We start from the raw sequence: 18,344 nt of genomic DNA, 5'->3' as shown, positions 1-18,344 counted from the left end.
TGGCGGAGCTGTTGGAGTCTTAGGTTCAAGTAGCTTCCCAGCTATTCTCCCCCATTCCATCAGTGTAAATTGGCTATTCTAGAGCAGGTCTCATTCCCTGAAAGCAGCCCACTTATCCCACCCACAAATCTCACATTTTATTTCCACACCCAGCTATCCCTCACTAATTATTTACTCCTCCAGGATCCCCTGTTGTTCTCTGCCTCTCTATGATCCTCCTTGTTCTGTGACATGAAAGCCCACTTTTGTTTCTCGATCCCCTACCAGATGTGCTCTGGGTCCCCACTCTTCCCTCTGCCTCTCAGATCTCCTTGTCCCCACTCCTCTTTTTCTTGCTTCTGTAGCTGTCTTTCCACAAGGTCACCATGTCTCTCCCTCCCCTGTTCTTCCCTGAGGGGAGCAGGGGTAGGAAGGGAAGGGCTGAGAAGGCTTCTATAGCCTTTGTTCCAGTCCTGGGGGATGGGGGGAGAATAAGGCAAGGGAGGAGACTGGGACAGGTTTGGACTCCTACCACTCTCTATTCTATCCTCTGTCCCATCCTTGTAGGGGCGTCTGGGTGTAGAGAGGGGCTTGGACTGGAGACCTCATCTATCTGTTTTACCCCCTACTCTGCTTCTCCTGTGTGTGTGTGGGGGGGGGGGGGAGGGCACGGGTGCGAAGGGTTCCATCTCTGCTGCACTATATTCCATTCCCCAGGTGTGTCTGCCTTTGGAACCCCACTGTTCTCTCTGCTCCAGCCCCAAGCCTCTTAACCTGGTGGCTGGGGGTGGAAGTGGCAGGGGGAGTCTGGAACCCTACTGCTTTCTCTAATTCAGTCCCAGACTGGTTCTCCTGATGGCTGGGGGTGGAAGTGGCAGGGGGAGTCTGGAACCCTGCTGCTCTCTCTGCTCCAGCCCCAGACCGGTTCTCCTGGTGGCTGATGGTGGAAGTGGCAGGGGGAGTCTGGAACCCAGCTGCTCTCTCTGCTCCAGCTCCCGGAATGGGTGAGCGCGCGGAAGGGTGGACCCGGCTGTCTCTGCGCTTCAGCTCCGGCTCTCCCCTCCTCTGTGTGTGTGTGTGCTCCGGGCTAGAACGTGGCCCTCTCACCCTGTGCTGTTCTCGCTCGCTCTCTGCTCATGAATATTCATGAATCTCCTCCCTGTGACGTTGCAGCAGTCCTGGGTGAAAGCTGGCTCTGCTGTGGTCCTGCCAGTGAGGCTGTGAATGACTGAGCAGCAAGCGAGGAAGCAGCCGCCGCCTCAGCAGCAGCAGCCCACCGCCCCCAGCACTGCTCGCACCTGGAGGCGGCTCACGGGAGAGGCGGGCGGAGGGAGCCGAGGGGAGCCCCCAGCAGCCCAGCGTTTGGTGGCGCTCACGTCTTGGCAGGAGCCGAGAGTCCCCACCTGCCTGGAGCAGCCCGGAGATGCTGAGGCTGCGCTGGGAGTCGGCGCTGCTCCTGCTGGGGGTCGGGAGCCTCCTGGCCGCTAAAGGTGGGTAGCGCGGCGAAGTTTCCCGGCAGCCTGCCGGGGCTGGGGGAAGGTGACACTTGGCTGCCGTGACCTCCGTGCCTGCGGCGTGGGGAGCGCCCAGGCTCCGGCAAAGAGCGGACCCAAGTTTGGGGGCTCGCGGCGGCAGCCAGGCGTGCCGGGAGAGCTGGGCGGGTCGCCCTCCTGCTCGAAGGCGCTAGGGTGGCTCGGAGGGGGCCAGCTGGGCTAATCATGCCGCGCACATGTCTCCCCCCCTCCCCATAAATCCTCACGTTGCCCGTGCCTGGTGTGAAGTCAGTGCGGGCGTGGGGAGCGACTCTCCGCCGAGGGGACGCCGCGGAAAGTTGGAGACACAAGGAGCCGCTGGGGCGCTGGGCTTGGCTCACCCTTGGGGGAAGGGGGATGTTCACCGGCTCCCCAGCATGTGCGGTTGACGGGCTCTGGCTCTCCAGGAAGAGTCTGTCGGCCTCGGGTCGTTTGCTCCAAGGGGAGAGCTGGGACACCGAGCCACTAGCCCGGGAGCCAGAGGGGAGCAAAAGGCTTTCTCACGTGACTGAGATACCCACCGCCCGAGTGAGTGGGGCTGGCGTTACACGGCACTGGGGGGAGGACAGTGCTGGGTGCGCAGGAGAGCTGGGACAATGTTTGAATAACTTGTTGATGCCAACTTTTTTCCCCCAAGATAAACATCCATGGGGGTAGGGGTGTGAGAGGGAGGAAATGACAAATGAAAGGATGTCAGGCTGATTTCTGCTGAGATTTACCGCGACCTTCCGATTACCGTTCCGGTTTGGAGATCACCATTTAGCCATCTATTAGCTAAAAAGACAAAATCGTATTTAGGGATCTCAAATACGTTGGGATGTCTCCTGGTTCAAAGTAAACAAATTGTCAGGGCTGACTGGGACACTGAAAGAAAAGTGAGTGTTTTGGGGGGGCGGGTGGGGAAGGTAGTAACAATTACTTCTTCTGAGAAGCTGTCTAGCATCAAATTGCTGGGACCATCCCAAATTAACTCGGTCTGCTCCCTCTTTTTATCCTGTTGTTATAATTAAATATAGATTGTTAGAGGCTTATTTAGACTTTTATCCTTCAATAACCTCAGCTTTTATGTAGGTCTAGCAACCGTTTGCTGCTGCTCATTTTGACACTTATGGATTGTTTTGGCCCATTAAAAATCTGATTTTCCTTCCTGACATGGTTCTCTTGCAGTTCTGCTTCTTTTCACTCTTACAAAGAGATTCAGAAAAGAAGTTTTGAGGTCTTTAGCTTTAGTTTACTTTCAGATCATTTACATGTGATCTAATTACTGTATTCATTTAAGAAATCCTGTCACTTGTATTATTTTTTGGGGGCTCTTCAGTTGTAATTTAGCCAGCTGACTCATGTAAATTTCAAGGAACATTGTATTAAATATGGAACTAATTCTTTCTGGAGAAAGATTCAGATTGCTTGGAAAAAATGTAAATGATTCTCTCAAGATACAGAAATAGAGGCACCTGAAGGAACTTAATACATATAAAGGGACTTGCTACTTCTATTTCATATTATATATATATAATATATATATCTCACTATAATATGCAATATTTTCAGGACAAATGTACTGTGAAGTTTGATAATCAATAAGGGGATGTATTTTAATACAAGGATATATCTCCCGTCTTCTCCTTACCTACTTAGCATAAACTTTAAGATAACCACGTCTTGTTGTAGATCTTTTCTTCTGGCAAATATGCCAGCTTTTGTTTCTTCTTAGGCATCTTTTACAATGTCGTAGCCAGTTCAACAGACTGGCGCATCTGAATTCTATATTTCTGTTGAGTTCTATTTTCCATTTAACCACTGGAGGGCTGCAAAGAGCATAGATGTTTAATACTTGATTAAAAAACGAATGACACTTTTTTGTCATGGCCTGCATTGTCCTCTACTACTTTGCATCCATACGTGTATTTAAAATCTGATATAATCTGTGGGTAAAATACCAGACAGTAAAGTGTCATATAGTCACATGTAATGCATCTAGTATCTGAGATACTTCCCTCTTTAGACTCTAGTTTTCATTTCCATCAATAAAGAGGGGAAAGATAAAGGTTATGTGGATGAGAAAGAAGAAAGCACCATGAATTTCTTAATATATTTCTATACCTGAGGAGGATTTGGAGTCAAAAGGCAGTTATGTGCACATAGTTGAAAGGCTTGTTAGTGCTTAAAACTTAAAGCTATTTGGTAGCTTGAAGCTAAATGCTTTCTTGTTTGAGGCACTAGTAAGATGTCATGTACTTTGTACACAGCTTGTATGCCTTTTGTGATTGTGCATCTTGCTGTAGGGGGTAGCACAGACCATCCATGACAATTATTCAGAGTTTCTCCATAGCTCAACTATTCTAGTGGCACAGTGCCCACATTTTTAGATTAAAACACAGAAGGTTTTGGGGTGAGAGAGGAGATCATTGAAATCAGCAGTCCTTCTCCTGTTCATTCAGTAAGACTAATGGATGCTACTTTTTGGGTTATTTGGAGCTGCCTGCATACAGTTGAGTTGTTGCTAAATTCTCCAGAGAGTCTGGAAGATGCAGGATCTGTTCCTTAATCTGTGAAGCCTTCAAATGTTAGCATTTAGCACCTAAGAAGGGTTTTTCAGTACATTTTAACACATAGGCACACATGGCCACAAGTAGGAACAAATGAAAATCTAATGCGGTTTCACTTCCTCCCTCTGCCCCCCACAAATCTGTGCATAAGGCAGATCATTAAAATTATTTATCTCATTTTAATATTTGATTGTTTAAATGCTCAGTCAAGCTTAATAAAAGGTCCAGAATATCTTGTGGGATCTCACCAGTTGCACTGTTGGAATTCAACTCTTATTTGGAATCTGTGAGCAACATAAACACCACTTTAATCCTATTTTAAGTACAGCAGCAAGCATCTCAGTGATCTAAATAACTAGAGGAACATTTGATACCAAATGTAATTAGTTATATGTGCAAAATGTGTTGCCTTAGTCATACAGGACACTTCCAAATCAATGGAACATTGAGTCCCACTTGGCAAATGCATTGTGTGGCTACATCGGATATGACTGCCAGCAACATGAAAACAGCAAAAACCAAAGGGACAGATACTTCATATTTTGCTTCCAACAAAGGCATAAGCCTGAACTCTTACCCCCACTTCTCCCAGCGAAAATGTTTGAGAATTTCATAGGAAGATAGATATCTAAATACTAAGCTGAATGAACTTGAATTCCTGGTATTAAATGAGGATATTCATATAATAGGCACCACAGAAACTTGGTGGAATGATGATGATAAATGGGACATGGTACACAATATATAGAAATGCCAGAGTATGCTCATGCTGGGGGCAGGGAGAGGGCGTAGCACTATAGGTGAAAGAAAGCATAGAGTCAAATATCATACAAATCTTAAATGAATCAGATTGTACTCTAGAATTTCTATGGGTAGACATTCCATGCTTGAATATTAAGAATATAGGAGTAGGAATATACTACCAACCACCTGATCAAGATGGTGATTGTGTAATGCTCAGGGATATTAGTAAGGTTACAAAACCAGACAACCCAATAATGGGAATTTCAACTATCCCCATATTAACTGGGAACATGTCACCTCAGGATGGGATGCTGAGATAAAATATCTAGACATCATAAATGACTTATTTTGAATCAGCTAGTGCTGGAACTCATGAGGGGAGAGGCAATTCTTGATTTAACCCAAGTGAAGCACAGGATCTGGTTCCAGAGATGAATATAGTTGAACTGCTCAGTAGTAGTGACTGTAACATAATTAAATTTAATGTCTTTATAGGGAGGAAAATACCAAAGAAACCTACCACAGTAGCATTAACTTCAAAAAGAAGGACTACACAAAAATGAGGAAGCTAGTTATATGGAAATTTAAAAGGAACAGTCACAAGAGTAAAATATCTGCAAGCTGTATGGAAACTCTAAAATCATGGTAATAGCGGCTCACACTAAATGTATACCTCAATTCAAAAACAAAACAGTAAGAGGACCAAAAAACCACCACTATGGCTAAACAACAGAGTAGAAGAAATGGTTAGAGGCAAAATGACACCTTTAAAAATTGGAAGTCCAATCCTATTGAGGAAAATAGAAAGGCACATAAACTCTGGCAAGTAAAGTGTAAAGGCAAGCCTAAATAGAATTTGAAGAGTAACTAGAAACTAACAGCAAAAATAATTGTAAGTACATTAGAAGCAGGAAGCTTGCAAAAAAATCATTGAAACCACTGGATGATCAAGGTGCTAATGGAGCACCCGAGGAAGACAAGGCTGTTTCATAGAAGCTAAATGAATTCTTTGCATCAGTTTTCGCTGCAGAGGATGTGAGAGAGTTTCCTACACCTGAGCCATTCTTTTTAGGTGATAAATATGAGGAACTGTCCCAGGTTGAGGCAGGGGGCAGGAGCCCAGGGGCCCAGGCCCAGGGGCCGCGTCAGGGGCCCCCGCCCCAGGGGCCCCCCGTTTTTTTTTTTTCTGGGGCCTGTCGGTGGTTCCTGGAGCTCCGCAGGCGGGTGGGTCCGGCAGAGCCACGGGAGAGCCGGCGAGGCCAGGCAGGCACTGCTGCGCGGCGGGCGCGGCTCGGCGCGGCGCTCCGCTCCCCGCGGCGCATGAGTGCAGGGGGTCAGCAGTCAAAGGGACCACACGCACCCGCGCCCACCAGTCACTGGCTCGGCTCCGGGGTCCACCTGCCACAGGCATGGGAGCTCAACAAGCCAAATGCCGCCCCCCAGGTCTTCGGCGTGCTGGAGTCTAGAGCTGCCCCTGAGCGGGGGCCCCCCGCCGCCGAAGACCCCGGGCCCCCGGAATTCTCTGGGCGGCCCTGGGTTGAGGTGTCAGTGGAGGAGGTTTTGGAACAAATTGATAAATTAAGCAGTAATAAGTCACCAGGACCAGATGGTATTCACCCAAGAGTTCTGAAGGAACTCAAATATGAAATTGCAGAACTAGTAACTGTGATGTGTAACCTATTGCTTAAATCAGCCTCTGTAGCAGATGACTGGAAGATGCTGATTTTTAAAAAAGGCTTTGGAAGCAATCCTGGCAATTACAGGCTGGTAAGCCTAAATTCAGTACCAGACAAATTGGTTGAAATGACAATAAAGAGCAGAATTATCAGACCACATAGACAAACATGATATGCTGGGGAAGAGTCTACATGGGAAAGGGAAATTATGCCTCACCAATCTACTAGAATCTTTCGAGGTGGGTCAGCAAGCATGTGGACAAAAATGAGCCAGTGGATATAGGGTGCTGGGACTTTTTGAAAGCCTTTGACAAGGTCCCACTCCAAAGGCTCTTAAGCAAATAAGCTGTCATGGGATTGGAAGGAAGGTCCTCTCATGGATCAGTAACTGGTTAAATGATAGGAAACAAAGGATAGGAAAAGCAACAAAGAATCCTGTGGCACCTTATAGACTAACAGACGTTTTGCAGCATGAGCTTTCGTGGGTGAATACCCACTTCTTCGGATGCAATAAATTGTCGGTTTTCCTAGTGGAGAGAGGTAAACAGCAGTGTCCTCCAGAGGTCTGTACTGGGACCGGTCAGGTTCGATATATTCATAAATGATCTGGAAAAGGGGGCAAATAGTGAGGTGGTGAAGTTTGCAGATGATACAAAAATACTCAAGATAGTTAAGTCCAAAGCAGACTCTGAAGAGTTACAAAGGGATCTCACAAAATTTGGTGAATGGGCAACAGAATGGTAGATGAAATTACATGTTAAGTGCAAAGTAATGCACATGGCAAAATATGATCCCAATTATACATATTAAGTATTGGTGTCTAAAGTAACTGTTTCCATTCAAGAAAGAATCTTGCAGTCATGGTGCATAGTTCCCTGAAAACATTTGCTCAATGTGCAGCAGCAGTCAGAGACACAGCTTCATGCTCTGGGTGTCCCATAACTTCTGACTGCCAGAAACTGAGACTGGACAACAGGGGTTGGATCACTTGATAATTTTCATGTTCTGGCCTTTACCTTTGAAGCATCTGGCACTGGTCACTGCTGGTAGACAGGATACTGGGCTAGATGGACCATTGGTCTGTCCCAGTATGGTTGTTCTTGTGTTCTTATCCTAATTTCTGAATTAGTCAATATTTGTACCGTGCTATGAATATGTTGACTTGATTATTTAGAAACTGGGGGTTTTACGCAACTCTAGATGTTATTGTACTAGGTAATGGTGAAACTTTCTCTTACCGTACAAGTTCAAAGTACAATGCATATGCAAAACAGAAACATCCTTTATTTTTTCCATCCAAAGTACATTTGAAGCAGCATTGGTACAGCAACTAACTCAGAGGCCTGGGAGTCAACTAAGCTTGGTTCTATTCCTGATGCTGGCATTGATTTGCCTAGGGCAAGTCATATAAATGCTCCTTGCCTCAGTTTCCCCATCAGTAAAATTGGGATAAGAATATTTTATAAAGCAGATTGCGATCTCTGGAGGAAATGGTGGCTATAAAAGCAAATTTATCTGTCAAAGATTAAAAGATGTGTATAATTAAGATACCATGTATGTTAGGATATTGAAATGATTGAGAATTCTCAGAAAACAAATCAGAATATTTGATGCTACTTCCATAGTTTAGATATTTCAATATAAATGGCTCTTATGACAGCATTTAATTTCGTATGATATAGAAGGAGTTAATTTCTCTGAGCCTGGCTAGATTTGATGCTGCTTATCCTGATTCAGTTTACATGATAACCCGTTTCATACCTATATCATTCCTATTACATACATTGGAAGATAATCACAGCCAAGAACCAGTGCTTCATGCTTTTGTTCAAGCCTTTCAAAGCACTTTACAAACATATACTAGGAATGAAGTATTGCAGTACCCGGTCAAGTGTGCTCTCTCTCCTGTCACCAGCCATTGTTGGTTGGTGGTGAATGCAGTATGGGATCACAGCCTTGCCTTTCTTGTAATGGTGTTCCTCATGGGAGTATAAGGAAAATATTTATTGTCTGGAGAACAGCTCCTTGTCGCCTATCTCTAAATTACACGCTTGAGCCTTGGTAGACTGGTTTCAGTTTTGCTTTCATCACTTTTTAAAGATCAGCTACTTGCCCCTCTGCAGAAAAGCATGGAAGTTGCATGGCAGTTGTCGGAGACAATGGCACCTTGTTTTGGTTGTTTACTGTCAGAGAAACACTTGGCTGGAAAAAAATTATCAATGGTTAATCCTCCCTCACAGCCATTAGACACTGGAATCAAAGCAGAGTGGGGAAACTAGCTCTAAGCATGTATAGCTGGTAAAGGGTAAAACCACTTTGCCCTATGTTAGGACTACATCTAATTGCCTGCTTCATAGTTTCTGCAAAAAAATAAGATTCATAATTGGTTACTGAACAGCAGAGAAAATATCTGATAAGAAATATTAGAGAAGTCTATCCTCAATGCAGCTGACAAATTTATCTTGTAGACTTTTTCTGTATCACGTGGTGAAGACATTTTTGGAATGATGCTTAAAGCCTGGTTCTAGCTTTCAAAAGCCTTTCCCTTGCCTCTTTCATTATGCTGTGTATTCTTTGTCTCCTGGATTCTAACCTCCATCTCAGCTTATTTGCCTCAGAGTAGTTCTTTACTGCTTTAACTATATCCAAGAGCGTTATGCTGAGAAAATGGCAAAGTATAACTTGCCCAGCACATGCAGAGTGGCTCTGTGGAATGGCTAACACTTCATTAAATGGAAAAAGCTTCCCCACTGTGGTACAAAAATAGAAAAATTGAGACTAAAATGTGTTGTTTTTATATTAAACTATTTCTCCCTCTCCTCTCTCCTTCCCTGGCAAGTATAGCTAATAATTGACTACTAACCTCCAAAATATTTTTAATGCAATTTTAAAGCTGCACAATTACAATTTAAAATAGACTAATTCTAAAGTCTCAATTACAGTGAGATTTGGCTTGAATCAAATTCACCACTGTTGTCTGTCTCTGGAGGATTGTGAATTATGTGTAGTTTTTTAAAATGAGATTTTTACAATTTCCTTCATGCAAATTTGTTCAATAGCAGCCTGAGCAGAGCAGCCCTTGGGTCAGGCCAAACAGAGAGACTGTGAATTGTGATGTGACAACTGGGGATGAGCTTTATTCGACATTGCTAAAAATGGCAGTGGATGCTACTGAATATGCTCAGAAGTGACATTTCAGTCACTTATCTGAGTTATCCCTTTTGATACAATGATGTTTAAGGGTTTTGGCTTTTGTTTTGAGATAAAACAAACTCAACACAAAACAGCATCTCCAACAGAATACTTTGGGGGCAAGTAACAATAAGTAAGAAGCTTCATGTGGAAGATGTGATAAAGTTTCCCAGCATTCCTGCTCAGACTGAAAATCTGACAGCTGTAAAAAGGGATCTAGGTAGTGCACATGGCTTGGGAGAGGTGTCAATAATAACTATGGTTGCAGACTACCAGTATGTGACTGTGGCAGTGTTGGGAATGAAGTAGCATCTTCTCTTCTTCCATATACTGGAGCAGTTTACTGAAGACTGTAAACATTGCCTAGTAGTGGATACAACAACAAATTGAACAGATTGGTGATGCAGCCTTGTTCAGTTAATTGGAAAGCCCCTTGTAGTGTGGGAGATGTAGCCTATGAGAGCAAAAGCAGCTGATTTGCTGAATGCAAATTGGAGGGTCCGTAGCAAAGATTTTAATTCCACTCTGAATTTAAAGAAGTCCAGCTCATTTGAAAGCTTACAGAATGCTTCCTTTCCACACACCCAAAGCTTGTATGGTATATTGGCAAGACTGTAATAAGAACTATACAGATCCATTGACAATCTTATGATGAATGTGATCTTGGAGAAGACAATCTGTCTAGTTACTTTGATTAAGAATCTGTGAATTATGAATCATCACTTTAGGAGTGATCTGAGCCAGAGGATGTGGAAAGTGCAAGTCAAATAAGACAAACTAATAAACAAAAAAGGGTGGAAACACCCCCCCTCCCCCAACCAAACCCACAGACCTAGGGAGAAAAAGACCAAGACTAACATCAAATAGGAAACAGCTGTTCCTGCCACCAAAAGGAAAAGGAAATGTTTTTCAGTTGAAGTTTATAGTTGGATCTCACTGGGCTTTTCTATTTCAGTATGTTAGCTGTGATTCTTTAAAAATAAAATATATGTAAGTGGTTGTGATTTGGGGGGGCATCTCTAAAGTTAATAGAGGGGAGCTGTATTGGAAGACATTTTAATGCCTGATCCAAAATCCATTGAAGTAAATGAAAATCAAGCTGTTTAAAGACTTAATTTGTATAGGCAGACCTACGTCAGGGTAGAGTGACATATCTGTCACTTCCAGGATGTTGTTACAAATAAAACACTTACTTCTGTAACCACATATGCATCTCTGTGCTTCTTGCTCCTTCTTGCACTACAATACTACATTATATGTATACATATAGTGTACACACACACAAATAATGTATAGGTGTATAGGAAATGGCCCAAATCCAAAAGAAGAGTTCAATATCTACAGTGCATTCAAACATTTCATTGATTTAAGTGCTAGTCTTGGCTGTGCAAAGAATATTTGATTGGGAATGTATCAGGGGACTTATTGTTTAGATATCTGATATTTCCGCAGAATAGTCTCTCCTACTGAAGGTATGACACTCTATGCCTTTTCAGTATTGCTTGGTATATTCTAGTTAGGTAATCCAGTTTCCTCTGAATCGCTGTGAAACTGCAGTCTGAGGACTCATGCTTTATATTCAGTTTTATGTTGTGGATTTTCTTTAAATATACTAATAGTTATGGTGGACAGATAGTAGCACAGTTCATTGCTTGGCATCAAACATTTTGTAGCGGTCTAACACTTCAAATAATTGATTTTTTTCCCCTTTTTCTTTTTTGAATTGTGCATTTGCTAGATAGAAGTTGGATTAAGGAATAAAAAGGGAGTAGGAGATAGCTACTTGGTTTAAATATTTAAAAGATGTATGTAAAAATGAATTCCTTATATTTAGTTCAGGGGGAATTTGCTTTAAGTGGTTTATTTCTGGTTTGTGATGTACATGTTGCATCACAAGTATGCCACGTGTGGTTACATGTTGACTACAGTAGTTGGTTTGGGGGAAAGTTGTAGAAAATGCATAAACTTTTAAAATGTTGTTGATAGAATAGAGTCAAAACTATGGGCAATTTCATAGTGATGTTAAAATCAATAAGACATCAATAAAATGTAAAAAACTAAACAAACAAACTAACCCTCCCCCATAAATGACTGTTAATCTCCTGTAATTCTCAATAGTTGACATTTTCAAAAGAGCCAAAGGGAGTTGGGTCCCAAATCTCATTGATCTTTAATGGGAATTGGGATCCTCACTAATATCTGCTTCCTTGAAAATCCCACCCTGTGTGACTGAGATATGATAAAGTCTGTCTTTATTCTTTGTGTGTTTCTATTTGTATATTTAATAATATTTCTTTTAGTTCACCCCTTTTGTATGACCGGATCTCAAACCCTGTATCTGTTGGGGAGCAGAACCCTGCAGAGCTGGGTGACATGCCCAAGTTCTGTAGCCATGGAAGCAATTATGAATCCTAAGGGAGGATGATTAACTCCCTTGTTTGCCGATGTTCTGAATCTGCCCCTGACTGCCATATATGCCATTGAGGGTGCTGAGGGGTGTTGCTGAAGAGATACCACTTTTCTCATTCCATACTTGGGAGCAGAGTCAAACTCCTTTCCAGTTGAATGACAGCCAGAGTTTGAATGATTTGCTGACAGACACAGGAGCAGTCTGGCTACTCCCCACCTTCCCCCTTTGGTCTCAGTGCAGGGAAACAGAAGCTTGGGATCAGTGGAGGACTGTAATTGCATGGAGTGGGGAGAATATTTGCACTGGTTCTCTCCCTAAGCACCTACATCTAACTTGCCTGAAGAATTGGTTCAGATTCCCTCTGTCCTCCTTACGTTTTGGGCCTGAACATTCTCAGCATCATTCAGACTGGTGAGCAAGTGGCATACATGGCCAGCTGGGCTAGTACATCCCCAGTATTTTTTGAGCTGTGGATCAGGAGCCAGCCTGTAATTCTGGGGAGTAAACTCGAAAGCATTTTTATGAGTTGAGTGTAATAAAGCATGTTTTGAATTTCAACTCATTTTAATGGCTGTAATGACTGCAAAGGATGGCCAGACAGAATGGCAGGAGTTAATTCTATTGTTTTATATCAGTTGTTGATGTTTGGCATTCATGGACAAAATCCTGGCCCCATTGAAATTAATGGGCATTTTGCCAGACTTCAGTGTGGCCAGGATTTCACCCTAGATGTGTACTTTATGCTTCTCTGTGCAAACATGAACAGTTCTTCCTTCACTGCAAAGCTTTCCATGCTATCCAAGTAGCTTCAGTAATGCCAACAGTAGAGAACCTGCCCTTTGCAACTAACTTCCCTATGCCTCTAGCTCAGGGGTGGGCAAACTTTTGGCCCGAGGACCACATTGGGGTTCCAAATGTGGAGGGCCGGGTAGGGAAGGCTGTGTGCCTCCTCAAACAGCCTGGCCCCTACACCCTATCCACCCCCTGACTGTCCCCTCCGGGACCTCACCCTCTATCCACCCCCACCCCCTAACTTCCCCAACCCCTGTCCACACCCCTGCCCCTTGACAGGCCCCCCCAGGACTCCCAAGCCTCTCCAACCTCTGCCCCATTGAACCGCTCCCTGTCCCCTGACTGCCCCCTGGGACCCTCCCATCCCCTTACCACGCCACTCGGAGCAGCAGGACTGGCAGCCACACCGCCTGGCTGGAGCCAGCCACACCACTGCACTGCCTAGCAGGAGCTCGCAGCCCCTCCGCCCAGAGTGCTGGCGGCATGGCGAGCTGAGGCTGTGGGGGTGGGAGGATAGCAGGGGAGGGGCAGGGGGCTAGCCTCCCCGGCCGGGAGCTCAAGGGTTGGGCAGGACGGTCCCACGGGCTGGATGTGGCCTGCAGGCTGTAGTTTGCCCACCTCTGCTCTAGCTGATGTAACTGCTTTCATTAAGCCAATGGGAGAAGTTCTTGTTTTAGTTTTTCTTCCAAAAGTAGTTTTAATCTGATTTGAGAACATTAAATGAAGTGTTTATTCTGTAGTCAAGCTACCTAGGTCAAGTGTAGTTGTCATTAGAAGCATGTTTACAAGTTAACACAGCCTTCCTGCTGGCACTAGTTTTGCAGCTGTTATTCCCCCCAGTTCCTTTCTGTTGCTAACTGAATGTTCTAAGAATGGTTATTAAAAAAAAAAGCAACAGTGTCATTTAATGAGATCTCATTTGTAAGATGTATATTGTCCAACTGACTATTTATTTTTTTAAACAGACCACTGACCTGAGGTCACACTGTTAGTGGATTTTGATTTTTAAATAATCAGTATGAATGACATTTCATATGTGTAAATGTTGGTATTGTAGAGTTATCTTTGTATACAGTATGGTTTTAGGATAATTAAATAAAAGTGGGACACCTGTATCAAGAATGAAAAAGCCTCATTCTTTTGCCAGCACCCCCCCCCCCCCGACAATACCTTAATTTACAAAATTAAGTTTTCCTCAATCTGGGCTTGATCTGGTGCCTACTGCAGTCAATGAGACTCTTTCCACTGAATTCAGTGAGCTTTAGAACTGACCCGTATGTGGCAAATATACTTTCCAATGACCAAATTCTTGAGTGTTGCATATGCCTATGCAAGGGCCATAATACACTGAAAAGGGATTGCAAGATGGTTAGCAGAAAAAGATGCTGTCTACCATCTTCTGTTGAGCTTTATTTTTTCCAGGGTACTTCCACAGTTAAGTGTAGGATAGAATGCACCATAACCACAGGCAGTGATATTTATGAGAAAGCTGCATGGCAATCTTATTTAGAATAGTTTTTTAAGGATAGAGTTAAAATATCCCAACAACTGAAGTTGAATAGCAACATACTTATTGGCAAACAGTAGTTTCAGGAAGAAGAAATAAACTTTTAAGATCGTGGTTAATACAACCTAGATCTCTTTTATTGTGAACTAAAGTACAGAGACTCTAAAACTAGCCTGACTTATGCTGAGCTGTTTTAGGAAGTCTGCATTATCCAAGTGGAGCATAAATTCTAGCTAAGATAGGAGACCCTCACATTGTACATTTGGTGTCAGAAATAGAAAAGAGCACATGGTAACGTAGTTAGGCTTTTTCAGTTGTTTTCTTCTTTAAACCAATTTAAACAGAACAGCTGTGTATATAAAAATGTAAAGGTCACAGTGTAACTGTTCCATTGTTTTACTGCTTTTAAAGGCATAGGCAGTTATAAGCAGACAAATTGTTTCTGGGACTGTAAATAGTCTGAGGCTTATTCTGGACAGCATCACAGTCGTGAAAAGTTCTCCTCTAGTTTAACAGGCGAACACCTTTTGGGGTGAGACTGTTCGTTTGTTTCTGCTGAAGATTTCAGATAATGCTGACTTCTTACCAATTGAATATTTACTGCTTCAGATATTAAAAGAAGTTATATCCTGGTGTAGAGCAGTTCTGTTGTGTCAAAATTTAAGAATAAACTTTAGCTTTGGATGTAAGGAGTTCTTGGTGTGTGTAACAGGACACTCAGTGACTAATAATACAGTTATACCAATGTACTAGTTTGGAATTCCAAGATTAGGTGTTACCCTTTTTACACAGGTTTGTAAATGCTTCTTTTCAGACTCCAAGGAGAGACTGCTGAATTGGAATTAATTTGCAAATTGGACACCATTAAATTAGGTTTGAATAAAGACTGGGAGTGGATGGGCCTATTTCCCCGTGCTTATCTTGCCCCTCTCCCCCACCCCCGCAGTTCCTTATATCTCCTTGTCAAGTGCTGGAAATGGGCCATTTTCATTACCACTACAGTCAGTTCTTTTTCTCTCCCGCTGACAACAGCTCACCTTAACTGATCACTCTCCTTATAATGTGTATGGTAACACCCATTGTTTCATGTTCCCTGTGTATGTCTGTATAATATATATATCTTCCTTCTGTATTTTCCACTACATGCATCCGATGAAGTGAGCTGTAGCCCACAAAAGCTTATGCTACAATAAATTTGTTAGTCTCTAAGGTGCCACAAGTACTCCTGTTCTTTTTGTGGATACAGACTAACATGGCTACTACTCTGAAACTTTTCAGTTCTGTTTTCTGAGGTTTATTTTAAATCAAGAAGTTAGTGTTTTATCAATAATCAGATACAAAAATGTGCATTTTAAACAATGGGTTAGATCATCAGTTGGCATAAATTTGCTTCGCCCTAAGGACTTCAATGGAGCTATGCCAGTTTATTATACCAGCTGAAGCTCTGGCCCTGTATTCAGGGCACTGCTGATAAGAAAGATAAATCACTCTTGTCAGAAACTTCCAAGAATGGTTCCTCCTGCTTTCACTCTTTTCAGCTGAAACGTAACAACTTCACAGAACTGCTCCTTAGGTAACTTCATGGATGTTTGTTTGTTTGTGTGATAAGCCTAAAGAAGTGGAGACCTAATTAAAATATCTGTCTTTATTCCTTTCTTTAGAAGACTGACCCTGATTCAAAAGATACAACAGGTCACCTTAAAATGTCCAATTGTGAGCTAAACTAGTGGTGGCATGTCCCCCTTTTTTCCCCATGCTGTATTAGGAGGAGAACATCACCAGACAGACGTTTAAATTGTTTTAGTTAAATGAAACAATTTAACGTTACGTATTCTGGAGGGTTTTTTCTTCAACAGCAAACATATAATATTTTAACAAAACAAGCATATGGATTTTTGAATTTAGTTAAACATTCAAGTTCTTTAAAATCAGGTTTGTTTTTGTTAATTGTTTTTAACTAAAATAGTTAAATGAAATATTAGAAAAACAAAAAATAATTAAATTGACAATGTCAGCCAGATCAACATGAGAAACTTAAAATATTGGCCTCTGCAGCTAACTTAGTTGTCTTCCTTTTCCTGTTTGTTCATAATCTGGAAAAAGAAAAACAAGTTTTCCTGCTTTTTCAGGTCCCAAATGATTTCTCAATTTGGAATGAATTAGTCCAAAGGAAGAACATTTTTTTTTCTACACCGGCAGAAGAAACTACTGCAGTTAAAAGTGAGATTATCACTTCAACAGTCTCTGAATCCAAGTGCTTAAGTGACTTCCACCAGTTCACTGGTGTGACTTTCTTTAAAACAGCAGCAGCAAACATATATTTCTTGAATGGTTCTTATTCCCAGACTGGGTCTCTTTTACGGCCTGATGCCATTATAGGTTTTCCCCTCTCTGAGTGTAGCCTTCATCCTCTCACTAAAGACCTCAAGACTTCTTGAATATGCTGCTCAAAGTGTTTCACTTTTGTTTCTACTGCCTGTCCCTCCCTTCTTACATTTGTCTCCAGATTTCTTCTCCTTGTCAGATCTATTCCACCCCAACAATCTTCTATTCATTGAACTTTTTGAAATGTTGCAGTTTTAGAGAGAGGTAAGGGATTGACTCTGCGTACACAAATTTGCAGAGGGACAATAGGGTTGAGGTCTGTTTTTCCTCACCTCTATATATTTATTTCTTTAAAAACATTTTTGCTGTTAACAAGCATGTTATCCAAGTGCTTAAGTGACTTCCATCAGTTCACTGTGTGACTTTCTTTAAAACAGCAGCAGCAAACATATATTTCTTGAATGGTTCACCCTTCGCTCTGAAGTTTATTATATTTGGCATTATGGAGGGATGGTTGCTGGATGTCCATGTCATAGCCAACTCCTCTTCTTCAGCAGTTAAGGTTTGACCCTGCTACCGAGCATTGAGAATGTTTGCAAGAATATGAGCTGGAAATAGTGCTTGTCCCATTTGTTTTTTTAATGCTTGTAATTTAACTCTGTCATTGCTTATTTCTCTTTTTAAGATCTCACTCAGTTCCTTCCAAATTTCAATAGCATCAGCACTAAGACAGCTATTTCCCTGCATTTTGTTCAAGGGTACAGAGATAGGCTTCAGGGTACTCAGCATGTGTTCAACATTTCTCTTAAGTCCAATGTTGAGAACTTTGGCTGTGACAGTGCCATCTATTTTTTTCATGATTTTGTTCACAAACTGTCATCAGATTAGGCCAGTTCTTGATACAGTGCTCAAAACAGTCCACTACTGAGTTCCATCACACGTCTTTGGGAGAGTTAGCTTGGTTTCTCCCACTTTTTTCAGAGCAGCTGCTGCAAAGTGGTTGTTACGGAAATATTTTGCAATTTCAACAATACTAGCCTTTATTTCTGGAACACTGAAGTCGTTGGCTAGGAGGTGCATCAAATGAGCACTGCAACCACATCTTATTAGCTTGGGATTCTCTTCTAAGTAATTTCTTCTCATCTTGGATGCATTTGCAGCATTGTCTGTAACCAAGCTGCGTACTAGACATTTGAATTTTTCTTCACAGTTTGTTAGAGCTTTTATTGCTACTACGTGTAAGTGTTCTGCTGTGTGTGCATTTCCTGATGTATTAATTGTTTCTGTAAGGGAGACATTCCCTTCTTCTGTTGTCACAAGCACATACAACAGGATCATTGTGGACATTGCTCCACCCATCAAGACTCAAGTTAACAATTTTACTCTCTAGACCTTTTGCACACTGCTCAGTTTCTCTTTAATACACTTTATCCAGCAATTTGCGTGCGACATCTGCTCTGTTGTGTGGACTGTATCCTGGTCTTAATGATTGAACCATGTTAATGAAGTGTTGGTTCTCAATCATATGGAAAGGAGAGTTTGTTGCATAAACAAACTGTTGTGTATTTGATTCTTGTGATAATAGAATTTTGTTGTTACTATGGCAACTGAGTTAGATTATTAGGGGATAGCCCAGCC

General features: G+C 42.5%; 1 protein-coding gene across 2 annotated transcripts in view; it reads left to right on the top strand.

Annotated features, from left to right (window-relative positions):
- Positions 1-1,197: 1,197 nt before the first annotated feature.
- Positions 1,198-18,344, top strand: part of CLSTN2 (calsyntenin 2) — a 695,827-nt gene continuing 678,680 nt past the window's right edge. For both annotated transcript variants that reach the window (XM_039489461.1, XM_039489460.1), the window contains exon 1: positions 1,198-1,469. In XM_039489461.1, coding sequence (XP_039345395.1) covers positions 1,403-1,469 — 67 coding nt within the window. In that variant the 5' untranslated portion in view covers positions 1,198-1,402. The remainder of the gene's footprint in view (positions 1,470-18,344) is intronic.

This window comes from Mauremys reevesii, linkage group 9, assembly GCF_016161935.1.
Source record: "Mauremys reevesii isolate NIE-2019 linkage group 9, ASM1616193v1, whole genome shotgun sequence".
Classification (NCBI taxonomy): domain Eukaryota; kingdom Metazoa; phylum Chordata; order Testudines; family Geoemydidae; genus Mauremys; species Mauremys reevesii.
This window is presented reverse-complemented; position numbering and strand designations above follow the sequence as displayed.